General features: G+C 36.0%; 1 protein-coding gene across 11 annotated transcripts in view; it reads left to right on the top strand.

Moving 5' to 3' along the window:
- Positions 1-27526, top strand: part of msl-3 (male-specific lethal 3) — a 110336-nt gene that overhangs the window by 75356 nt on the left and 7454 nt on the right. For all 11 annotated transcript variants that reach the window (XM_067091708.1, XM_067091703.1, XM_067091702.1 and 8 more), the window contains 2 exons: positions 1800-2008; positions 18651-18735. In XM_067091708.1, the coding sequence (XP_066947809.1) occupies positions 1800-2008; positions 18651-18735 (294 nt within the window). The remainder of the gene's footprint in view (positions 1-1799; positions 2009-18650; positions 18736-27526) is intronic.

The raw sequence follows: 27526 nt of genomic DNA, 5'->3' as shown, positions 1-27526 counted from the left end.
CATGTACCTGTCGGGAGATTTATGATGAGTTTGATGTTATCTCATGTCCCACAGTTTTTGAGGAACTCTGGCCAAGAATAATGTATAGGTTACTGTCTAACTCATAATCTAGATTAAGACAGCTTTATATGTCTTGAAACCCCAACCAAGATACCCTATCCTATAACATTGAATAGGCATATTCCATATAAGGGACACTGTAGGCCCTTCTGGTGAAGTAGGAGTCAAAGGACCAACCAAAAATCTCCCTTCCCTGGAAGATGACGGATATGATGTGTCACTGCACTTGCAGCAGTCCTCTATCAGTGGGGGGTTGTCTTCAGGAATTCTGGATCAGTGGGTTTAGATAAAAGCAGACCCTTGGTTAGTGACTCCCAAACATAGTGTGCCACCTCTGCATCCCAAACATAGTGTGCCACCTCTGCATCTAAAGCTCAAGAAGCAAAATTACAAAAACTGGCTTAAGGCCACGTCTCTCTCCACTTCAACCCAATAACCGGTGGTCTATTCTGGTTAGTGTACAAAACCTAATGTACCTTCCACTCGCTTGATATCGCTGGTCAGTTTCCCCAGTTTTTTACCGTCCACTTTGGGTTACAAAACATAGGCATGTATGACTGCATTTTGCTTATCTTTTACCAGGTGTACTCAATTTTGAACGCTTCATAATTCTTCCATGGTTGCAACTCCAAATATCCATGAAGCCAGAAAAGACACAATTGGGCATTTTCCTACTGGGCTACCCAAATCAGGAACCAAATAAATAAAATGTTCAAAATTTTGATGGACATTGCAAAAATGATTAACATTTTCATCTGCTCAGCAAAGTTATATTAAAAATTTCCAGTTTCTGCTGCTGCTGCATTAACATTTAACCTAAGTTATCCAACCAAATACTTGGGATGATTGTGCACTATAGAACATACACGCACCAGCAGAACACACACATGCTATATTTCCTTCACAGCTCTGGTCAGTGATATCCTATAAGGGAGTGTTTGGGATTCAAGCAGGCACAGGCATCAACAAGAGGAGGCTGAGACTAGTTTAGTGTCTATGTCTCACTCCACTTCACAAGATGGCTCTTAGCCATACATTGAGCCTGCTGAGTGGGTTAATTCTGACCAGAGGCTCAGCCATATCTGACCATATGCAGGTATATCGTTATGCAGAATGCTAGTCCGAGAATCATCACTTCCTGTCTGCGCGAGTTGAAATGGTTTAAGCCTAACCAACTAATCTGTCATTTAGAGTGGAACCTTCCTATCAGAAACTATAAATGGATTATCTGGTTTTGTATTTCTGATATTGGGTGTTAGGATAGATAGAAGTTACTGTATACAAATATTTATGTACATTCCATGGTACTGTCATTGATTCCCAAGCTCATATATTTTTCTAATGAAATATCTTCTGTCTCATGTGCATCTGTTTGTTATTAGTAGTCAGCTGATGCTGTTTTTTTTTATTATTATTATTATTATTATTATTATTATTTTTTTTTTTTTTTTTTTTATTATTATAATAAAAGGTCAGGTTCAGAAATTTTTCATTTCTATAATCTAACCAGGGTGGTTCAAAACTTGAAAAGCTGTAATTACGATAAAAAGTTTTCTGTTTATTTATGTAATGCTTACTGCTTTTATACAAAAGTTTAAAAAGGCTTTAAATCATTATTGAGTAAAGCCATGCCTTTTCTGTTGTAATTTAGGTTAGTATAGTGTATTGCTTCTGTGGAATTTTAGTATATGTGAGAGAAAACTAAAAATTTTACCCTTTTCATTTTAATTTTAAAACAGTGAATCTGGCCGAAGTACACCCACCACGATAACATCAGGAACTAGCACTGCAGGAATTAGTGGTCTCGGTGGGACAGATATCAGTTGTGTCTCATTGTATGAGAAGGTCCAACCCCAGTTGCAGGATTGGTCATTATTACCAGAAACTCACAGAGATCCACCTCCACCATCTCTTCTGTATGGTCCTCTTCACCTAATAAGACTGTTTGGTAAGGCCGTTTACTTTTAGTTGGCATGTTTTATTTGCTTTGGTTTTGAGAATCATGATTTTTTAAGTGTCTACTTTTGCATGAACATGTGAAACTCATTTTTGGGTCAAATTTGATACAATTATTTATTTTATAAACGGAAATTTTTTAACCATTCTAATGATTTGTGTAGTCTTGTTTAAATTTCCTTTTTCATTGTTCTGATTTTTTTAATAAATATGAAGCTATATTAAGCTATGGTGAGGAGATGTGGTGTCTTCTTGTACCTTATGAGCATTGCCTATGGTTTGCTTTGGTTGTCTGTTTAAATGTTATTTGCAGCATTCTTTTGACTTGCAGCTGCCATTCTTCCTTTTGTATATTTTTTTTCTGTTCCTGTTGTCTTTATCTTTTTGTGCTTAACTGCCACCTTTCATTAAACAAAACCTTTGAAACAATCCCATGAGATTAGAAATGTGACACAGTGGTTTGAAAAATTGTTCATAGCCCAAATGTAATTTTACTCTTTAGTATCACTCTCCAGATATGCAACAAGTAAAAACTTGTATGTTATTAAGCCAGTTATGTTTTGATAGAAAACGAGTTTACACTGTGTATAGCAATATACCGTACTATATGATTTTTTTAAAGCAACATAGTGTTTTAATACATGGCCACTTCTTTTATATACCTTGTAGTAAATCAACTTTAAATTCTCAGATACTCCACAAAAGAAATAAGAATCTTTCTAGTTCCACAGCTGTGGTACACTAGATCACTTACTAAGTGAACCAAATCAGCTGTGAAGAGCAGAAGAGCTGGGAGGAGGACACTGAAAAAATTACTTTAGTGTAGAAAATTATATTTTTTTCACCACAGACCTGAATAGCTACTTAAGTTTCTTAGGTGGGAGGAATGTAACCATGATGTGCAGAAACAAAGGAAAATTTCAGGGGGAAGATTGTAGTTACTCAGAATCTTTTAAGCTGTTGAGTAATATTTTGGTTTTGTGATATTTGAAAAATGCTAACTCACCCATCTATCAAGGTGTAAAGTTTGGTACCCCAGAATTCTACACTAGTCAGGAAGAAAAGGAAGATGAGTAAAGAGGGTGAGGTTGAGGAATATCTCACATACTCTATTCCCTCAGGAATTGATAAAACTTTACTTTCTTCTACCATTTGTCCAATGAAAACATCTAGAATGATAAGATTCGTGGGTTAAATAAAATCATATATATAGAACCTCTAGGAATTAGTGTACTAATATCAATGCTTTTCTTGAAAAATTAGAAAGCTTTTAGTGGGATAGGGCCTTGTCTCCATTTGGAAAGGAATCTGAAGATTGGACCGTTCAGTGGGCTGTGGTTGATGACAGGTGTCCATTGACTAGAGGACTGGGATCACAGACTACTGTAAAAGCCTTAGATGGTGCTCATAACCTCCTCTGCTGCATCCTTTTCCATCATCAACCTCACTTGACTCTCTAGTACAAGGTACCTATCTGTGTCCCTTGCTGTGTCACAAATAGAGTTGGCTTTGAAGGCAATGGGTGGCTGGTCATCAGAAAAAGGAGACATTCTTCTACCAGGTACTTAAGTTATGTGAGCGGTAACTTAGTTCTCATTCTCCTGTGGTCACCTAAAGTTGACTTATGACTTGATAGTTGATTTTTCTCCCATCCCAGAGCAACAGAGAGAATGCTGGCTTCATGTTGTTTAAGGCTTGACAGAGGGTGAAGAGGGAAGTGATAGTTTGGGGCAACTGTGATTGCCAAGAGACTAGACAGCATAAAGGAGTGGAACCCCATAGAGGGTCATGGTTGCCTTCATTATAGGACTTTAGAGCCTCTCTCATCATCCCTTACCATGGACGATGGAAACAGGTGCTGGCCTGTCAGATATGCTATCTTTAAGCCCTGGAACTCGATGAAAAGAGCACCTCAAAGCCCTTCAGTATGGTGGCTCCTTTTTGATACTGATTTTGCTTAGGAATATAGTATTATCCTACAAACAGAGGTAATTAGCTTTAGTCTAGTCCTCTGGCATCTTGAAATAGCTGGTAACTTCAAAGACCTACTCTTAGTTTGACATCACTAACACCCATAAAAATATCTTCAAGTCAATCTCAGTAGTGAGAAGGATACTGAAGACCAAGTAGTGAAGAAGCACATCTTGCTAATCACAGCCTGACAGAGAAAAAATCTACAGGTTAACCATGGACTTATTGTAACCATGTCTTGAGCTCTTACCTTCCATTACATTAATTACAATGTTCAAAATCTTGGCTGTTGAAAATCAGAGGCCAAATAACCCGTCTCTGTTTGACTTTCTTAGGCTGTGCTGTAGATACAACTTTATATGGAGGTCTATCTTGCCTCTTTAAACCAGTCACATTATAAATTCACTCTGTTTCATTAAAAGTTGTATCTACGGGACAGACTAAGGTCAAATAGAGGGGGGTTCTTTGGCCTCTGATTTTCAACAGCTGAGGCTACATCTAGCCTGGAGTCACGGGATACTCACTAGGGCAGTCTTGCAAGAATGATTTTCATGGAATTGAGAGAGCAGCTGAAATCAGAGCCTTAAGAACCTTGACTAGATACAGGCAAGCCTTGAGAATAGCTAGAGGCAAGAACATGACTGGGTCCTTGTGACTTGGTACAGGTAAGCTGAAAGAGTGGCTAGGCTAGATTGAGAGCAGCCTGAGGCTGAGGCATGACTGGAGACTGCAGACTTCAGGAGCAACCAGAGGCAGAGCTGCTCAATCCAGTAAAACAAGCTAGAACCAGTAGCATGACCAAAACAAGTATATCTTGATGCAAAGCTACTAGAGCCAGGAGCATGACTATTAAGCCAATGGCCACTGGAGCCAGGAGCAGAGGCACACCTGAAAGATAAAGAATTGGGTTATTGGGAGGGTACAAATAGAAGAGGATCCACTATGTATAGAAGCAGAATTTTTGGCCCCAGAAGAGCAGGCTGTGCCAGGATCACAAGATACTCTAGAGTAGCCATGATTGAAACAGTAGCTACTGACAAGTGTGAGACACCGCCAACAGAAGCATGGTAAACAGATGGAACACCACCCGCTTCTAGAGACACTGAAACAGGTGAAGGAGAGGCACATGCTGGGAGAGTCACTGGCACTAGGCTTGCACTAAGAGCGAAGTGAAAGAGGAAAAGCATTAACTTCAGCTTGTGTTGTAATTAAGGCCAACCCATCAGGAGAAGGCTAATGTCAATTGTCATCTTTATTCAAGAACAAAGCAAAATATAGTTAGAAAATCATCCCAAGGGCAATGCATACACTACTTCAATAGCTGATGTGGTGTAGAGAACAAGAAGTCCTTCAGGTGACCTATCACGGCATGCACCAAAGCAAGCAACAGCATGATCAGAGCATAGTGAAGAAGTAGAAAGAGGTGTACCAGAAACCACAGAAGCACAAACCCTATTGCCATAAGAGACCTATAGAAGCACGCCTCTAGTGCTTTATGCTCAAGGACCCCTGGAATTGAGACCAATCCTTGCACACATTACATGTGTAATAAGGGCAAAACACGTAACTCTGATGAGCATTACATAAGGTATGAGGGACTTTATAGGAACTGCCATGAAGGTATGGCACAGGCTGCTCAACAAACCAGCAGATCTCTATGTTGGATCTTAATTAAAAATTATCAGTTCAGATAATATTCATAGTATGCAATTAATAATGCTAAGTAGAAGCAGTTTAAGTAATACATATGTAGTGTCAATTAGTGAATATCAAATTGTGATAAAAAACCAAAATCAAATATGTCATGATAATAATTAATCAATTTAGTATTAAATCAAATGATAGTAAATAACTAGATAAATCATATAAATCACAGAAGTCTAAGCTAGTAATAAATGCACCGTAGTCAAATCAATAGCCTTATCAAAGTGGACTCTAAGCACAGATGCAAAGCAGCAAAACAAAAACAATACCTACTGTGTGCTGAAAAAAAGGAATCTCGCAGTCAAACAATAACACAAACCAACACTGCTGGAGCATGCAAAACCTTTCACCAAGAAAATTGCAAAATATATAAAAAATAAGTTTGACAAATCACAGGCCGACTACCAGCTGTTGATCTACACTAAAGCATGAAAAAATTAGAACACAGACAGTGACCAGAGCACCAGTACAGGGAAACTCAGATTGTACAGTCCGACCTCTTAAATCAGGCACTCTATGGTCTGGGAACTTCCATGATTCGTGATGTTTTTGAATCAGCTGCCATTAGTTCCTGAGCGGCTACAAGGGCAGATCCACATGTCATTTCAGTTTTTTGGATTTTCTCGGATTTTGGAACTGAAGCATGCTCCGTTAATACGCAAGCACAGTTTATATCCAACGAAAACATTATTTGAAACTCAAACATATACGACATACAAAATTTGCATATATACTTGTGTATCATGTGATCATTAAAATTTCTTCTAAAAACATGATTTCGTCATATACTAGTGCAAGATGTAATTTCAGTAGATTACACTGGGCTAGGCTTTCTATGCCTGTCTCAGTTTTGGTAGATACCATTGATAATGCATATCATATATTAGTTAGCTTTTAACTAAGAAATAGGCCTAGAAACAAAAGTTCATTAGGTTAAATGCAAATCTTCATATATTAAATTGGGCTTACCAACCTTGTGACTTGTGTAAGAACTCATTACTGTTTCTTATAATTTACAAGACACTGGCATAAATAACAAGTACTGACATAAACAATCGAATCGAGAAACAGCCATTTGCCAATGTCAGTCACCGTAATTATTACACGTCTATTAAGGGTTCGTTACAGTTGTTGACTTGTTAAAAATTTACTAATTTTCAACAGTGACTTCCATAAATAAAGGTAAAATAAATCTTTATTCATCCTTCATGCAGTGGAGAGGGAATTGTTATGAAAGTATGCCACAAAACTGATGGTTGCAGCTGTGGCTGAAGACATGAATAATATGCAGGTCACAAAATGTTTTGAAAGAGGCAAAAGCAAGATCCAATACTGATGAAAGCCCATCTTTACTTCCTTTAATTTACTTCATTTATAAATAAAGTAAGTTGCATTTTTAAACCCAGTTCTGATAATTTACGGATAAAACGAATCTCCAAAATGCATTTCATTTAGCAACTAATGGTTGTGATGATGTCAGTAAATGCAATCAGCCTATGACTTTAAGAATGTAAAGATTAAAAGAAAGCAAATTGCTCTTGATTGCTATGTTCATGAATTATAAGACAATAATAATGTGATAATAATGCATGAAGTATAATTGCACGCAGTTTGTAAAACAAGTTTGATTAAAATTATCTATTCTTAATGCAGCTGTATTATATGATTTTTGCAAATGGATATCTGTCAGTGTTACAACCTTATCGGGGCCAACAGTTTCTCTCTCTCTCTCTCTCTCTCTCTCTCTCTCTCTCTCTCTCTCTCTCTCTCTCTCTCTCTCTCTCTCACACACTTTTGTGAAGGTTTAAAGAAACAAAAACAACAGTTTTATGTTTTTGCTGAAACCAAAAGCCAGAAAAGTTTGAAGTGCTAGAAAACATTGAAGGGTGCCAGGAGATGAGAATCCAACAGTGCGCTTAAATAGTGGTTTAAGCGCCATCATAGTGAAGATATAAGCATTTCCAAGGAGATCCTTATGGGGCAGGCCAGAATTTTCACAAGGAACTAAACCTGACGAATGACGATTATTCATAAGCTTTGTTCAACTTTTGACAACTAATATATATATATATATGTGGAATGAACTGGCAAGGCTGTGTGTACAAAGGGGGTTTTTTAGGGCTGATTTCTGTCATCTGGGATTTTCTGTGCTGCAGCAGTGGCCTGGTCCCAAGGATGCTGGTTTTAAGAGCTCAGACTGTTCAATATTACTTAAAAAGGGTAGGAACTAGCAGGGTAAGGCATTCATTGAAACTCACCCAGTTACCCATGAACTAGCAGTAAAATCCTCGCTTAGAATGTTAAACATTAAGAATTTGAATTTCACTTTTGAAAATACTACCATGCACAGATGAACATATACCACAAATTTTGATGATGTGAAGAATAGCTAAAGAAATAATGGAATAGAAAAAGAGCATAGGCAAAATTTTCTCCAGGAAGACTTGTTAACTTTGAACAGAACCAGAGGCACAGAATAAGTTACTGTATTCAGTTTGCTGCTATTGAACCTGTAAAACCAGGGCACAAGTGCCGCTAGTTGGAACCTGAAAATTTCTTCTTTTAAACTAACAGGTTTGTGATGGAACAGATACTTTTTTTATCAAGTTTAGTAGTTGATTTTCATTTTCATTAATGCAGGAAACTTAAATGACAAAATTGTGTCGTAAGAGGATATCTTAAATGCAACTGTGATGCAGGAGGAATTCATAAATGAAAAAGCTATATTGCAGGCTTTTGTCATTTCTTGTATAGTGTAACGAGCTTTAAAGGCAATTTTAGCTTTCCCACCCCCAGGTTTGAGTCCAGGAGTCCCATATACCATTATATATTTGTTTGGATTAATTTTTGTGGAATTTTCCACTTTTGCTAAAATTTATAGGACCTGATAAATGGGAAAAGATATCATTGCTGGGATTGGGTTTATGTCCGAAGCTAAATAGTGGGAACTGTGGTAGGACCATCAACTGCCTGATAATGTTCAGACCTGAGAGTCATCAGATTTATAGCTCAAAGGCAGAACTATTCTTTAGGGTTGGGCCACGGATTCCAGGGGGGTCTGGTTCTGGGGATAGAACTCTCGGCATTCTATCCAGTTTGCCCAAACATGATTGAGGTGGGGGTGATTGTATTCATGTAATACTCTCAGTCCTAGCAAGTGGGTTTGGTTTACACTTTGGCCACTCTAATCACGTTCCATCCTCTGTGGGGTAGGGTAGGGAGCGGACATTTGGGAGTTGGTTCTCACTTGTGCCATTGGTGGAAGAATAAAGCTCCATGAAAAGCTGATGATATCTTTTTAAGGTGTTTAGGTTAATTTTTTTTTTCTCCTTCAAATCTTGATGCTAAGTGAAAATAAAGATTCGAGTACCCTTGGGCCCTTTGATGGTAGTGACTTGGCATAGTTGACAACTGCTGGAACCTCCTCTAAGAACCTTTCTGTGGAAAAATAAAAAAAGAATCCAAATGTAATCACACTGGAACCTTATGCTCCAATACACAACAAATCCAAGAGAAGTAAATATCGTGTTGACCCAACCTTGACTCATTTCGACTCCCTCTTTGGGATTGAAAGTTGGTCAAGATTTCTAACCATGGAAACAGAGCAACAAATTTCAGCCCTAAAGTTGGAAAACTTCTTATTAAAAAGACACTCAATGACAGAAATGTCGTTTAGACAAAAATGAAGATGTGGCCCACTGTATAGAAGCAACAACAAAAAACCAGTCTGAAGACTATCTATCCATAAAAAGTATCAACAATGTGAATGAAAAAGTAAAGAAGTATGACACTATGAACAGCATTCAGGGTACTATTGTACTTCCTGAAAATAATGATGAACCGGTTGATAAGAATATGCTGTTGGACTCTCTTAAAATTAGAGATCCTGAAGTCCAAGATTGTGAGGTATATATAATACCAAGTAAACAGAATAATAAAGTATCAAGAATTGCAAAAATAAAATTTGAGGGTCAAGATCTACCTGAAAAAATAAAAATTTTGGCCAAAATAGAGAACTGAGACCTTATGTTCCAAAGCCACTACAATGTCAAAATTGTAGTAAATATGGAAACACAAAGAAAAACTGTTGAAATGAACCTATATGCGCTTATTGTGGATCTGACAAACGTGCCACACAATGAAATGTAGTGAGCCAAAATGTGTAAACTGTTGACAAGATCATCATGCAAGGTCCAAAGAATGTATGTACTATATATACAATACAGAACTGAAAATGTTACAAGAATGAACTGGGATGTCTGTAAAAGAGGCTAAGTTGGAATTAAAAGTGAGAGGAATTCAAGATCCATTTAAAAAACATACGTATTCCTCAATAACAGGAACCAATAGTGAAACAAAAATGCATAGAAGCAGAAGTAACGGAGCACAGAAAAGTAAATCGCAAGAAGAAATTAATGCTCAAGGGAAAAAAACTAAATGTTAAACAATAAAGAAACAGGTACAAATGATATGGATAACATTTTATCAAATTCATTTGAAATAGTGCAAATAGGAACACAAGAGGATGCTACTACGGAAGTAACAGAGGAGGGTCATGATAGACTGGAAATTAAAGATTAAAAAAAAGGCCATTGGAAAGAACACCACCCAAAACAAAGAAACTGACAATTGTTAGAGAAACATCAGTCAAATCAAAGACAAAGGATATGAAGAAAGAACAAAAACAAAAACAAGTTAAGAATATACCATTATCTCCTAAAATAATAGTAAAACCTATGGATACAGATATCCAAAATACCGAAGAAGTGGAAGACAACCGTGCCATAGACAACAATGAATATGTCAAAGAAGAGATTACTCCATCACTAATAATTGATACCACAAGAACAAATAAAGAAAGAAAAAATTTACATGATAACACTTGTGGATGTAATGATTGTTTCATTGCATTGTGCAGTAATAACAGAAACATAACAAAAGATGGTTTAACAAACATTATAAAAAAATTTGATTAAATATAGAAAAAAAGAAACTATAGATTTGAGTACCCATGAAAAAGGTTGGATGTGCATTGAGCACTTAGTATATTATAAAGAAAAACAAATGAATGTTGTGAGTAAATTATTAGAAAAAGCCAAGTTGATAATACAAAAAGAGAGAGTAAAACTCTACTCTTATAATAAAATATTTTCAGTAGCTGTATTATACAATGGAACGTAAATGGTCTGCACACCAGATTGCACCTAGGAGAAATACAACGATTACTAAAAGAATACGAACCAGTGATATTATGTTTACAACATGTCAACAAAACAATATCAACATTAGGTAAACATACCTTAGCATCTTCATCTAGAGAGGAAGAAGGAAATTTAGGTACTGCTCTATATGTACACTCGGCAAGGAAAGTGAGGATACAGTTTTCATTAGATTTCGTTTATCGACTTTTAATTTTATTCTTACAGAAAACACATAATCTTGGTAAATTTACTCTAGAATATGAAAATGCAATGCAAATTATATCATATATGTTAAATCTGCAAAACAAAAACGTTCAGATATTTAAAAACGCCATGGATGTCCGAAGTAATCAGAATTTCTCAGATGACTTTGTTCATAAAGATCTAAAAGATAGTGTGTAGATATCTCGGTATAGTACTGTTTATCAGAACGGCAATATTTACTGGTTTTCCGTTATGATCAGGCTTATTATTGCATCATCATACGAGGTAATGATAATTTCTTTAATTTTTATACATTCATATTTGTATTTCACGGTGTTAAAGGTCAGCTGGAATTAATGGCAGTAAATGTTGTGACAGCTAGGGTAGGTTGACCAAATCTGTTTAAATCCGCAAGAGCGTTCTCTGTGATGTGAAGGGCAGCGCAAGGACTTTGGCGGGGAAACACAAGTAACTGGATGTTTATTGACCCTGCCATAGTTTTTTCTCTCTCTCTCTCTCTCTCTCTCTCTCTCTCTCTCTCTCTCTCTCTCTCTCTCTCTCTCCTTACTAAAACATACTATACAAATATAGTATTGCTCAATCTCTAAAAGAAAATTAATAGTGAAATGAGTAGCTCTACATATAGGCCTACGCTTACACAACAGCATCTCTCTCTCTCTCTCTCTCTCTCTCTCTCTCTCTCTCTCTCTCTCTCTCTCTCTCTCTCTCTCTCTCTCTCTCTCTCTCTCTCTCTCTCTCTCTCTCTCTCCATTACTAAAACATACTGTACAAATATAGTGTCGCTCAATCTCTGAAAGAAAAAAGTGAAATGAGTAGCTCTGCATATAGGCCTAGGCTTACACAATAGCAACTCTCTCTCTCTCTCTCTCTCTCTCTCTCTCTCTCTCTCTCTCTCATCATAACATTGCATTCGTTCCTTTATTGTTCCCCGTTTTCGTTGGACATTGCTCATATTTAACTCTTGATTCCATTGTGGAAGATCGCGTTTCCGATTATGCATGCATTCCGTTCATTGTGGTGTCATAAATTCATCTGGGTAAGGTTACTTGGTAGGTTATGTCGAAAAATGTTTATTTTGCTCAGAACTGTCGCTGCAAATTACAACTTGAACGAATACTGTAAAGCTTACTTTTGCATTTAACCCTTTAACACCGACTGGAGGTATTTTATGTCGACACAAGTTGTCTGTCGGGTGCCGAGCGGACATAAAATACGTTGACTGCAAAAAGTTTTTTTAAATGTTCGCGGAAAAATACTTATAGGCCTCATTTGCGAAAAATTTTAAATCACGCGCCTTGAGGGATACTGGGAGTTCACGGATCACGCTGTTGTTTTGTTTACAAGCGTGACCCAGCTGTGCATGCGCGAATTTCTTTCTTCTTCCAAAAGAAAGCATCAGCTAACTCTGGTGAAAATCTCAGAAATCCTTTAGTCACTTTGTCGTAATTTTTGCACCGTTTTCTATTAGCCGTTACATAAAGTTTTATATATGAAAATGTGTGCAATTCCATGTAGAATAAAACAAAAAATAACTCATGGTTGTAGCTTTTATCGATAAAATTTTGACATTTTCATATAAATCACGATAAGTGCCAAAATTTCAACCTTGACCAAAATGGTCAAAAAATGCAATTGTAAGCTAAAACTTTTACATTCTAGTAATATTCAATCATTTACCTTCATTTTGCAACAAACGAGAAGTCTCTAGCACAATATTTCAATTTATGGTGAATTTTTGAAAAAACTTTTTCCTTATGTCCACGCTAACTCAGCTGAAAATCTCAGAATTTCTTTAGTCACTTTGTTGTAATTTTTGCACAGTTTCCTATTATCCGTTACATAAAGTTTTATATATGAAAATGTGTGCAATTTCATGTAGAATAAAACAAAAAATAACTCATGGCTGTAGCTTGTATCAATTTTGAAATATTTTCATATAAATCACGATAAGTGCCAAAATTTCAACCTTTGGTCAACTTTGACTCGATCGAAATGGTCGAAAACTGCAATTGTAAGCAAAAACTCTTACATTCTAGTAACATTCAATCATTTACCTTCGTTTTGCAACAAACGAGAAGTCTCTAGCACAATATCTCGATTTATGGTGAATTTTTGAAAAAACTTTTCCTTACGTCCGCGCTAACTCTGCTGAAAATCTCAGAAATTCGGTAGTCACTTTGTCGTAATTTTTGCACCGTTTTCTATTAGCTGTTACATAAGGTTTTATATATGAAAATGTGTGCAATTTCATGTAGAATACAACAAAAAATAATTCAAGGTTGTAGCTTTTATCTATTTTGACATATTTTCATATAAATCACGATAAGTGCCAAAATTTAAACCTTTGGTCAACTTTAACTCAACTGAAATGGTCGAAAACTGCAATTGTAAGCTAAAACTCTTACATTCTAGTAATATTCAATCATTTACCTTCATTTTGCAACAAACGGGAAGTCTCTAGCACAATATTTCGATTTATGGTGAATTATTGAAAAGAACTTTTTCCTTACATCCGCGCTAACTCTGCTGAAAATCTCAGAAATTCTTTAATCACTTTGTCGTAATTTTTGCACCATTTTCTATTAGCCATTACATAAAGTTTTATATATGAAAATGTGCGCAGTGTCATGTAGAATACAACAAAAAATAAGTCATGGTTGTAGCTTTTATCAGTTTTGACATATTTTCATATAAATCACGATAAGTGCCAAAATTTCAACCTTTGGTCAACTTTGACTCGATTGAAATGGTAGAAAAATGCAATTGTAAGCTAAAACTCTTACATTCTAGTAACATTCAATCATTTACCTTCATTTTGCAACAAATGAGAAGTCTCTAGCACAATATTTCGATTTATGGTGAATTTTTTGAAAAAACTTTTTTGTCCACGCGCGCTAACTCTGCTGAAAATCTCAGAATTTCTTTAGTCACACTGTCGTAATTTTTGCACCGTTTTCTATTATCCGTTACATAAAGTTTTATACATGAAAGTGTGCACAATTTCATGTAGAATACACCAAAAAATAACTTATTGTTGTAGCTCTTATCAGTTTTGAAATATTTTCATATAAATCACGATAAATAGAAAAAATTCGACCTTCGGTCAACTTTAACTCGACTGAAATGGTCGAAAACTGCAATTGTAAGCTAAAACTCTTACATTCTAGTAATATTCAATCATTTACTTTCATTTTGCAACAAACGGGAAGTCTCTAGGACAATATTTCGATTTATGGTGAATTTTTAAAAAACTTTGTTTCACGTCCACGCTTTACGAATTCTTGCATAATTTTGTGATAATATTTTCTCTGTGTTGCTTTGATCGTTTTACAATTTGTTATATACCAAAATCATCGCAATTTAGTGTACAATACAACGAAAAAAAATAACTCATTAGCTTTAACCATTTTGCTCACAGCGCGACTTGTATATGAAATATTTTTTTGCGCTGTCATATATTCCAATATTTATATATGATAATGATATTTTTTTTAATTTCTGATGGTTGCATACTAAACTTCAGGCAATGAGAAAAAAAGGAGCCAAAAATTAACTCTTAATTTTAAAAACTCAGCGTGCTGTGATTTTTTGAAATAAACTTTCTTTCTGCTTCAGCTCTAACTCTCAAACCTTGCCGGCATACGACAGACACTTTTGTAAATAGCGGCTTGGCGTTTAAGGGTTAAGTATCAATGATTTCAGAACCGTAGAATATGATTGAAAGTTGTAGGAGGCCAAGCAAAAAAAAACATAATAAGATTGAAGCTCCCCCCTTTCTAAAGTTGCCAGATGTCGCATTATTGAGCAATATATGTCCGAAGATTTAAAAAAACTGTATCCTCACTTTCCTTGCTGAGTGTACATAACAAAGTATGCTATGAAAAAGTACCCGTAAACTATACTGATCTGCAAATATCAAGTATTAGAATACAAATAAAAAAATGATAATTATGTAATTTATAATTTTTACAACCAACCTATTAAAAATTATGCCTTTGACAAACTTAAAGAATTAGTTAACAATGCCAAGGAACCTACGTTAATAGTAGGTTTTTAATGCCCACCACCCTTTGTGGGACTGTAACTGTACAGACTCAAATAAAGCAGGCAGTAAAATAGAAGAATTCATAGATTCATATGACATGTACTGTATAAATGATAACGAAATCAGCACATATTTTTCTAAAACACATAGAACATTTTCCTCAATCGATTTAACTCTATGTACAACAAACAGTTGACAGATTGGATTGGAATACAGTTGACGACTTGCATACAAGTAATCATTTCCCAATATTAATTTCTTTATTAGAAAATAATCCCACCAAGCATGTCCCTCAATATAACATTTATAAAGCAGATTAGGAGCAATATGAATTCCACACTAGGAATATCCCACCATTTGAATATTTAAAAGACCATAATGAAACTAATAAATTTCTTGTTGATTTCATTACAAATGCTGCTGACAAAGCAATACCAAAATCAAAATCTCATCCAACAAAACACAAAGTCCCATGGTGGTCTGAAAAACTAACAGAATTAATAAAAAATAAAACACCAAATTGGAAGAAGATCATATAATTTGCATAGAGAATTCAGTAAAATGAACAAAACATTACCAATATTAGAAGGAGCTTTACAAAAAATTACTATATTATTATTAGAAATTGAGGCATTAAAACCCCTATGTAACAAAATATCTGCAAAATTTAAAAGAGAAGTAATTCAAGGAAGAATCATTTCATGGAGGAAATATGCATCAGATCTCTCTAATAATACCCCCATACAAAAATTATGGGAAAAATTCAGGAAAATAAATGGTACACAAGTTAAACCCCCTAGACATGCCATAATAAAAGATGGGAAAAGAATACTTGATCCTAAAGAAATAAGTAATGTAATAGGAGAAAATTTAGCAAAAGTATAGAATTAATAACAATAAATTTTGAAATAATAGAAAATTTAATATGGAAGAATTGGAATTTGCTCTGTTGAACAGCAATAAATCTGCCCCTGGAGGTGACAGTATTTGTTTTGAAATGATCTGCCATTTAGCACCTTTGGCAAAGACATACTTCTTAGAGTTTTATAACCACTTATGGCTTCAAAATTTATTTCCTGATGGATGGCGTAAAGCTATAATTATTCCTATCCTCAAACCTGGAAAAGATCCCGTAATGTAAACAATTACAGACCAATTTCTTTAGCAAGTTGTGTATGCAAATTACTAGAGAAAATGGTAAATGCTCGACTAACATGGCACATTCGAGAAAATAAAATTTTGACTCCCACTCAAGTGAGAATTGATGATGTATTGTCAGGTACATTTCCACTTGAAAATGGTGTTCCACAAGGAAGCTTCCTTAGTGGCACACTGTTTACTTGATCAATAAAAGATATCAGTAATAATCTACCTATTGGAATTAAAAGTAACTTGTATATTATTCAGCATCCCGCATAAAACATGCAGAGCGAATCATTAATAAAACTATAATAGAAATAGATGAATGGGCCTCATCTGTAGGCTACAAATTCTCTATACAAAAGACTCAAGCAGTAATTTTTTATAAAAATAAAAAGTGGAAAAAAGGTGAAGAAATAGATTTAAAAATCAGAAACCATGGTATACCAATTGGCCAGACAGCAAAATTTTTGGGATTAGTATTTGATACTCACTTGAACTGGAAAGCTCACATAACATACATGAAATCAGAATGTAAAAGAGCATTAAACCTAATTAAAAAACTATCGAACACTACATGGGGAGCCGATAGACATACCCTTACTGTACTGTATAAAGCAACAGTACTGTCTGTCATTGATTATGGGAGCAAAATATATGGCTCGGCATCAGATGCAACGCTGAAAACATTCATAATGAAGTCCTTAGAATATGTTCAGGAGCTTTTCGATCATCACCAACGTCTTCTTTACAAGTTGAATGTGGTGAACTACCTGTCTCTCCATAGAGAGCTAGTAACAATGAAGAGTGCTCTGAGAATTCAGACAAATGATTCCCCAACCAAAAAATAATTTGGATTAAGAGATTTGTTTATAAACAGTCATCTACCTCCTTTCCCAATTAGAGCTAGAAGATTGTTTGAGTCACTAAGTATAAATATACAAACACCTTTAATATTAAAATTACCTCCTCTTCAGACAGTGAATAAAATGAGAATTTGTACACTCTTAAAATATTTATCAAAAAGGTATTCATATACCCCAGAACACCATAGACAACATACAGTAGAACATATAATCTGGAAAGGTCCACATTATGCAATATACACTGACAGATCTAAGTCACAATACAGAGTGGGATATGCTGCAGTACCCCAAGACAAAATGCAACAGTTCTCTCTTCCAGATAATGCCTCAGTATTTACAGCTGAGTTATGTGGTATAGCATCAGCTATAAAAATAATTAAAGAAACCTCATGTAATAATTTTGTGATTTACAGCGACTCCAGAAGTGCTATAGAAGCCATTCAAAGCTGTAATCAAAAAAATAATTTTATACAACAAATTAAGTTTTCACTCCATAATAAATTATATAATAATGGGAAAAATATTGAAATATGTTGGACCCCTGCCCATGTAGGATTAAAGGAAATGAAGAGGCTGATAAAGCAGCTAAAGAAGCAGTCCACATGACAAGAGCAAATGTAAACATCCCTATCAGTGACTATATAAGATATATTGTGAGTAAATGGCAAAATATATGAAATGAAGAACCTGAAAATAATAAATTACAACAGATAAAATCCAGTGTTGGAAAATGGAGTTCATCATATCAGAGAGAAAGACGCACACAAGTAATTCTGACGCGCCTTTGAATAGGCCATAATCGTTTGACACATGGACACTTAATGAACGGTCCATGTGGTCTTCCTCCTGAATGCCCAGATTGCAAAGTGTTGATAACAGTGAAGCATGCACTGTGTGAACGCCCAAAATATAACCTGCAACGATTATCAAATTTTGGAAATAGATCAATGAAAGAAATTTTATCAGAATCTTCAACATTTTCAGTAATACCCATTTTAATGTTCATGAGGAGCTGTGATTTGAAGGATAAAATATAAAAATAATAAAAATACAAAAACTTAATGAATTTTAAAACAACTAAATTTTAACATATTTTCACTTAATTTATTTTGAATTTTAATATACCTTTTTAGTGAGCATACATATATGGAAACCTGAGTATAAATGTATTTATTGTGTGAGTGTGTACCAGTATGAGACCATATGCCTTTGTGCAACTTTTAATTTCATTTTCATTCATTCATCACCATACCAAGTGACCTATTTGGTCCCAGTGCTAGGCTTCTAGCCTAGACTTATTTCATCCAAATCCTTCGGGCCAGCCCTATGAGGGCTGATAGTCAGCTCAGTGGTCTGATTAAACTTTTTAGTTATAATAATAACAATTAGCTTTCCCAGTCCTCTAAAAAATCTGGTTTAGTGATTAATTAGGATAACAGTATTTTATTAAATTTTTCTGACTCATGTGTTTACCATTTTCAGTGAAACTGCCAGAGATTCTGTATCGAATGAATTTACCAGAAATCAAGAAAAAGATTATACTGAAGCATCTGGAACTTTTTCTGGAGTAAGTACTTATATCTGGGTTCAAAATTTGGCCAAAATTTTTATTTTCATTTTAAAACTATGTAGGTTTACTTTTTGGTATATAAGATTAATAGTTTGGCATTAGACAACTTAGGCAAAGTTGGCAATAATCAGCTTTTGTTGAGGCACTTGAGACCCATGAGGTCTGAGCCAAACTTATTTGGGCACTTGGAAATACTCTGACCGCACATATTTAGTAAGCTTTCAGGTAAAGGACTATGACAGCTTATTATGTTTAATGTGCTTACATCATTCAAGCCAAAGTTGCTGCTCTAAATTTGCTGGGGTTAAGGCCACCATCCTACATGAAACTGAAAATATGCCAATAGTTCTTGGCCCTGCCCCCACCCTCCACCTCAATTCTTGTTACTGTTAGCCTCAAACCTTTCTTGCCAATATGTTTCATAAGCAACAGGTTATATTAACCATACATTACTCCACAGCACACCTTTTGTAATGCAGTACCCATAATGGTAAGAGAGAGAGTGGGAAGAGGTTATGGAAAACATTCCTATTTCTAAAAATATCACTCACGTTATGAAATGATTGACAAACATCCATATCCACTTCTCCACGTCTTTCACTGTGACTTAATAATAATGGTGATAATCAAATCAGATACAGTTCTTGTCATGTAGTTACTGGATTAGTGGTAAAACAAACCACACCGTAGACTAATATTTTGAGCTGTACATCTTCATTATCAAAACTAATAATTTTAATGTATGTCATCATTATTATTTACCCCGTAGGGGTTTTGATCTGTACATCTTTATTATTGAAAGTAATAATGTTAACCCTTAAATGCCTACTGGACGTATCATACGTCGACTAAAATTGTCTGTTGGGTGCCAAGTGGACGTACCGTACGTCAACTACAAAAAATTTCAACCTTCGGTCAAATTTGACTCGACCGAAATGGTCGAAAAACGCTATTGTAAGCTAAAACTCTTTCATTCTAGTAATATTCAATCATGTACCTTCATTTTGCAACAAATTGGAAGTCTCTAGCACAATATTTCGATTTATGGTGAATTTTTGAAAAAAAACATTTTTCTTACGCCGCCATGTAACTTTCGGCCGAAAATTTCAGAAATTCTTTTCGTCATTTTGTCGTAATTTTTGCACTGTTCTATATTAGTCGTTACATAAAGTTTTATATATGAAAATGTGCGCAATTTCATGTAAAATACAGCAAAATACAACCCATGGTTGTAGCTTTTATCAGTTTGGAAATATTTTCATATACAGGCAAACGTTCGACGACGCTTTTCAAATATATTCATCAGAAATTATTTCCGGCTTACGACGCATGTTCGGTTCTGACGACGCGTCAAATCGCCGATCCGACGGAAGAAATATGGCCCCAAAATGGCAGAATAATCATAATTTGAAGGTTTTTTTGATGTAAAACTCAATAATAATGCAGTTTACATCGTTTTCAATGCACCCAGAGCATTAAAAGTAAGATTTTCTTATGATTTTTGACGATTTTCGACGATGTTCCGGCTTACGACGATTTTCGGGTTACGAATAAGAACGGAACCCCCGTCAGTAAACCGGGGACCGCCTGTGGATAACTGCCAAAATTTCAACGTCAACTTTGACTCGACCGAAATGGTAAAACGCAATTGTAAGCTAAAACTCTTACATTCTAGTAATATTCAATCATTTACCTTAATTTTGCAACCAATTGGAAGTCTCTAACACAATATTTCGATTTATGGTGAATTTTTGAAAAAAACTTTTTCCTTACGTCCGCGCCAGAAATTCTTTCGTCGCGTTGTCGTAATGTTTGCACCATTTTATATTAGTCGTTACATAAAGTTTTATATATGGAAATGTGCGCAATTTCATGTAGAATACAACAGAAAATAACTCATGGTTGTAGCTTTTATCAGTTTTGAAATATTTTCATATAAATCACGATAACTGCCAAAATTTCAAGCTTCGGTCAACTTTAACTCGACCGAAATGGTCGAAAAACGCAATTATAAGCTAAAACTCTTACATTCTAGTAATATTCAATCATGTACCTTCATTTTGCAACAAACTGGAAGTTTCTAGCACAATATTTCGATTTATGGTGAATTTCTGAAAAAAAAAATTTTTCCTTACGTCTGCGTGCGGTAACTCTGCCGAACATCTCAGAAATTCTTTTGTCATGTTGTCGTAATGTTTGCATCGTTTTACATTAGTCGTTACATAAACTTTTATATATGAAAATGTGCACAATTTCATGTAGAATACAACAGAAAATAGCTCATGGTTGTAGCTTTTATCAGTTTTGAAATATTTTCACATAAATCACGTTAACTGCCAAAATTTCAACCTTCGGTCAACTTTAACTCGACCGAAGTGGTAAAAAAACGCAATTGTAAGCTAAAACTCTTACATTCTAGTAATATTCAATCGTTTACCTTCATTTTGCAATAAATTGGAAGTCTCTAGCACAATATTTCGATTTATGGTGAATTTTTGAAAAAAACATTTTCCTTACGTCTGCGGGGTAACTCGGCCGAACATCTCAGAAATTCTTTCGTCACGTTGTCGTAATATTTGCACAGTTTTATATTAGTCATTACATAAAGTTTTATATATGAAAATGTGTGCAATTTCATGTAGAATACAACATAAAATAACTCATGGTTGTAGCTTTTATCAGTTTTGAAATATTTTCATATAAATCACGATAAATAGAAAAAATTCGACTTCCGGTCAACTTTAACTCGACCGAAATGGTCGAAAACTGCAATTGTAAGCTAAAACATTTACAGTCTAGTAATATTCAATCAATTAGCTTCATTTTTCAACAAACGGGAAGTCTCTAGCACAATATTTCGATTTATGGTGAATTTTTGAAAAAAAAAAACATTTTTTTACGTCCGAAAGCGTTAATTCATGCATCATTTTGTGATAATATTTTTCTGTGTTGCTTTGATCATTTTACAATTTTTTATATACCAAAATCATCGCAATTTAGTGTACAATACAAAGAAAAACAAAATAACCAGTTAGCTTTAACCGTTTTGCTCACAGCGCGATTTGTATAAAATTATATATGAAAAAATTTTTTTGCCGCTGTCATATATTTCAATATTTATATATGATAATGATTTTTTTTTCCATTTCTAATGGTTGCATACTAAACTTCAGGCAATGCCAAAAAAATGAGCCAAAAATGAACTCTTAATCTTAAAAACTAAGCGTGCTGTGATTTTTTGAAAAAAACTTTTTTTCCGCGTCGGCGCTAACTCACCAAACGCCGCCGGCATACGGGAGACGTTTTTGTAAATAGAGGCTCGGCGTTTAAGGGTTAATCTATATGTCATTTTTATCATTTACCCCCGTAGGGGGCTAGTGCTGTCATTGCACCACATGCAGTGCACTGTAAGCTTTACTTAAGGTTCTTTGCAGCGTCCCTTTGGCCCCTAGCTGCAACCCTTTTCATTCCTTTTACTGCTGTACCTCTGTTCATACTCTCTTCCTCCACCTTACTTTCCACCCTCTCCTAACAATTGATTCATAGTGCAACTGCGAGGTTTTCCTCCTGTTACACCTTTCAGACCTTTTACTGTCAACTTCCGTTTCAGTGATGAATGATCCCATAGGTCCCAGCGCTTGGCCTTTGGCCTAAATTCTATATTCTATTCTCTTATTATCATTTATTTCATAAATGTAGCTGTATTACCATGGTCTTCAGCCTACATATTCTGTTTACAGAGGGAAAAGAAGATAAATGGCTGCTCTTGAAGCCTGAAAATGTGGAGGGAGGGGACTGCAGGGCAGAAATATTTGAAGAAAAAATTTTCACTGTAAATCTGTTGCTTAACAATAGCCTTATTGTACATCCTTGCAATCCTCCAAGAACTCCCCAGGAAAGGAAGACTAACACCTGGCTACGAGTGCACCTTGGTACCATAGCACTTTTGATGGCAGACTCAGTCTTTCTTTGCGGTGTTAGTATCAGGTGCAATGAATAAAGAGAGCTTAGGAGGCTGGCAGTTCCAATAATATAATGGGTTTGCATTGAAAAATTAATTATGTTTTAAGAATTACATTGTTTTGTCACAAACCCATTATTTTGCCTTAGCCTGAATGGCTGATGGGCAGGTTTCTTGCTGCCTCATAGAATGATTACAGCCAGGGCACATATAACCATGCAAGCCTTTGGAGTGAAAGTTGAGTACAAGTAATACCCAAAAGTTTGAAAGGCTAACTAAGAATCATGGGACTTTATTAGCAAGGATGCAAGCACTTTTAAATATGGAAGGAATGTAGATATTGAAGATGGGTAAGATAGGTCTGTTACAACCCCTCCTCACCTTCATCAGGGACCAGTAAGACTTAGCCTGCTGCTACTGCAGGCCAAAGTGAATACTTCCAAGAAGTAATATTTAAAACTGACCATTTACCTTTACTTCTGATGCTTAGTCAGCATTAGTATTTCTGTAAGCCCATATGATTATGTCTCAGCCATATGAAGAGCGAGCATTTAGGTAGTTTCCTTTTACAGTAATTGTGATGCTAGATTAAAACAAGTGAGAATCCCCCTTTCTAAAAATCTTGGTCCTCCAAAAATACTTCCTTACTGTTCTTATTATACCCAGGACACAGTCTTCATTCCATGCCTGTATTGCTAAGAAAGGAATGACAAAGGATTAAGAAACTTGAGGCTAAGATGGAATTGTCTTTGTCTTAGTAATAAAACTTGAGATGTAAGACTTGGTAATACTCTGCCAGTTTTATAGAAGCAAAAGCTAATAAAAGATATTGTTTTTAGAACCTCAGTGAAGCTTGGTCCAAAGGTTCATATACAGAAATTGATAAAAGCTATAGGACTAGGGCCTTGTCCTATTAGGGGCTTAAAACTCATAAGAGGATCTTCTTTTTTATATTTCTGGCACATTCTTGAATATTTGGCACTGTGCAAAACCCTTGATAGCAGGCACAAGTTGTGTAAAAGCAATAAAAAAAAAATTTGCTACTTGCAGAATAGAGGCTCAGAATAGATCACTACCTTTCCACTTCACCAGCTGCTGAAGAACTGCCACTTCGAAATGACAAAGATTGAGAATTAACTTCCTTCTTAGGTTTATGATGACCTTGGCTATCTGTTGAGTTCCTGCTAATAAAGCATTGCTTTATAGCTCCCAAATAGTAGACTGAGTGGACATAAGTTTTGGTGGAAACTTTCAAAGAGAGGCTAGCAAAGCAGTTTCACCCAATTTGGTTGAATCCTCAGAATGTTCACCAGGAGAGCTAGCAGATCTGGGAACTACTCCTGTTGAGGCCAGTGTTGAACCACTGAAGTTATCTTCACATTTCTTGAATGAAGACCTAGTCTATGACTGAGCAAATCAGAGAGCATGAAGGGCATGCATACACCTTCAAGTTTTGCTCAAAAGTACCATAAAAGCATGGATTCACCGTGCTGCTGGGCCTGGAAAGGCAGTTGCTGAGATTGGTCACAGATGAATCACTTCAGGAGTGCCCCAACTTCCACATTTTCCTGCCCACCTCTTAGTGGAATGACCATTCAGTGGGGAGAACTTGATTCCACTTGTAGAGGGTGTCAGCTACTACTAAGTAATTACCTTGGAACAAAGGTGGAAATCAGTATTGCACTGCATCCTGTTGTTTCTCTGCCTTAGAAATTTTGGGCTGGTAAGATGAAACATGGTGGGATGTAACTCCTCTATTATTTCTTAGGTAAGGCTCCATGGTTGGATTGTCCACCTTAATGCCCCGGTGTCAAGTGAAGGTTTCAAAGACCATAAAGACCCCCTTGAATTCCTGTAGATTGATGTGCAGGCTCATCTCTGCCAAGAACCACCTGCTTGATGCCTCCATGTGTAACATGTGGGCATCCCATCCCACTCTTGAGGTATCCATTGACAGTAACATTTATGGAGCTCATGACATAATGGAAACTCCCACTAGTATGTTTTTGTTATTTTGTCACCAAATGAAATTTACCAGAACTTCCTGGGAGGCTAGTATGGTAAATTTTTATAGGATGAGTAGAGGCATACCACACTATTTTCAGCTGGAACTGGAGAGACCTTATCTGAAGTGCCCATACAAACACCAGCTTTTTCAAAAGATCAGAAAGCTTATTAGTCATTCCCATAGTTGGAGAGGAAGAGCTGGAACTCCAGGGAATTCCTGCAAGAGGGACTGTATCCTCTGCAGTCTCTCTGATGTGGGATGAGCAGTGTTGATTGACATTTAGAGATTCATGCCCAAGTGGGTAGACCTAGATCAGAGTTACCCTAGTTGGTGACAAGACTCGAGTGTTGGTACAGATTAAGGAGGGTCTGGAGATGGCTGTGTAATTTTTGGACTGAGATCTCATCCAGGTACCTCAACAATCAGATGCCCTGTGAGAGGGTTCAGACAGTAAGTGGAGCCATTTTGCAAGTAAATACTTGGGTGACTAGCTAACTCAAAATGCACGGAGTTCTGAAGGTAAAAACTCCCCTGTACTGGAAAATGAAGGAATTTCCAGGGAGATCAGTGAATTGGGGACCTGAAAATATGCAACCTACAGGTCAAAGATACTGGTTCTGTGGGCTTATGATGTAGGTGGCTCTCCATCCTCCTGAAGCTTTGGGCCACTACAAATAGATAGTTGTAAAAACCTTCAGTTATCAAAGATTGCTTGCCACTTCCTCTACAGTCTTTTTCCAACATCAACCTCACCTCATCTAACATGGGGAAGCTATTCAAGTTTCACATATATGTCTTGTATAGAACTGGCTCTAGAGCCAATAGGGAGCTTGCTTTAAGAAACAACAAATGATAACCTTCTCTCGAGGCTGTAGCCACCCATGCATCTGCACCTGTATCCTGCCAGTGGATCCAAAAATCCTAGAGGCAAGCCCCAGTGGATAAGGACAGGTATGTAGGCAGAAGTGAGACTTTATTTTTTGTATGTAGTCTTAGTGTATTTGATTTCCATGTCTTATTTAGCCAGTCCATTTGTCACTAAATTCCAACTGAACAGAACTTCTTTTGGATATCATTGTTTTTAAATGTTTGGAAGATTCAGTCTCATTAATCCTTTCCATGACTAGTAGTATTTCATCCTATTTTGCATATTATGTTGTATTTTTTCTCCTGCTTAGATTTATCTTGAGTCCCATCCCGGTAGATATATGATGCATACTATTAACTCCATGATGTTGGACTAATATACATTAACATAAACCCTCTGACTGGGCAGACTTTAAGATTGGCCATTTTTTTTTTATAAAAAACACTTCAGTGGAAAGAGAAAGACATAGATATGCAAATTGTATGAAAGAAATTCTAAAAAATTTTCTTTACCACACCAAGTTGAAAGTGAAAATGTCTGGTGAGTAGTGGGAGAGCTGATGGCAGAGTTTTGGCCTAGTGCACAGCTTCCTTGCTGAAGCACACGCACTCTCTCTCTCTCTCTCTCTCTCTCTCTCTCTCTCTCTCTCTCTCTCTCTCTCTCTCTCTCTCTCTGAAGGCTACATTTACCTAGAATTGCAAATATTGCAATTAAAAAAGTATAACAAATTAATGCCCAAGAAATTGATACAGTGTAAAAATATTTGCAATATAAAGATATTTTCATTAGAAATGAAAGCTACATTTACGCACAAAAGTAAGTATCACACTTGAAAAGAATTATATTGTTTACTCACATGAAAAAAGTACAAAGTATAAAAATATTCCTCAGCAAAGTGATATGATATGAAATATTTTCATTAGAAGGCTACATTCACTCATAATTGTAAATATGGTTACCTACATGAGCAAACTTACTAAGTATAAAAATATTCCCCAACAGAGTGATACTATATAAAAGTATTTATGAGTAGAAATAAAAATTACACATATAAATATTCCCAGCATAACTGACAGACAAAATGCTGTTTCTCTCTCTCTCTCTCTCTCTCTCTCTCTCTCTCTCTCTCTCTCTCTCTCTCTCTCTCTCTCTCTCTCTCTCATTTCTAAGAACTCTATATAACTGCAGTATATTCTCTGAAACATTCCAAGCACAAGGCCACCTTACAGCTAGAGCACCAAGTGGACACTTACTTCTTACCTGGTCTTGTTTCTTTGTAGTTTTACACAAATGACAAACTTAGCTCTTTTGTTCTCCCCTGTATTGGTGGCACTGGTGCAAGGTAGGGCTTCTGGCACCATTGCTGAAGTGCTGTACAATCAATCAGCTTGTGCATTGAACACTATTCTACCACTTCTTTGTGGCTGAAATGGGCCATACTTGTTGACCAGTTGCTTATAAACCCCCAGAGAGAAATCTCATGAAAACATGGAGTTTCCAGTTTTGTGCTTACGTACATTATAAACATTAGGCCTATAATATGCATTCTTACACAGTCAGTTGTACTGATCTACATATTTGACTTATTGAAATGCTTCATGCTTGCACTTAGTCAGCTTAACATCAGGTTTCATGACTGGGTCCCCTGTCCATAGGTCACATCTTCCTTGGGGGTGGCTAACAAGCTAGTGTGAATTGTTGTCAACAAGGCAAACTTTTCTGTCCTTCTGTTTGATAGTGAGGTGATGTTCTTTCTAAGTAAAGTTTCTCTTTTCCTCAGGCATGAGGGAAGGATGGGCATCCCCTTCCTGTTTTTGCGAATTACCCCACCAGTCCAGAGTTATTGTTATGTCAATATTCACTTATGCCAGGGCTGGTGTAGTAGTTACATTTGTACAGAATATAGCCATCACCAAAATAAGGGGACATAAGTGTCTCACGACTTGTGCCA

The sequence above is a fragment of the Macrobrachium rosenbergii genome, chromosome 48 (assembly GCF_040412425.1).
Source record: "Macrobrachium rosenbergii isolate ZJJX-2024 chromosome 48, ASM4041242v1, whole genome shotgun sequence".
Lineage (NCBI taxonomy): Eukaryota > Metazoa > Arthropoda > Malacostraca > Decapoda > Palaemonidae > Macrobrachium > Macrobrachium rosenbergii.
Note: the sequence above shows the minus strand (reverse complement) of the source record. Positions and strands in the feature narration are given on the sequence as shown.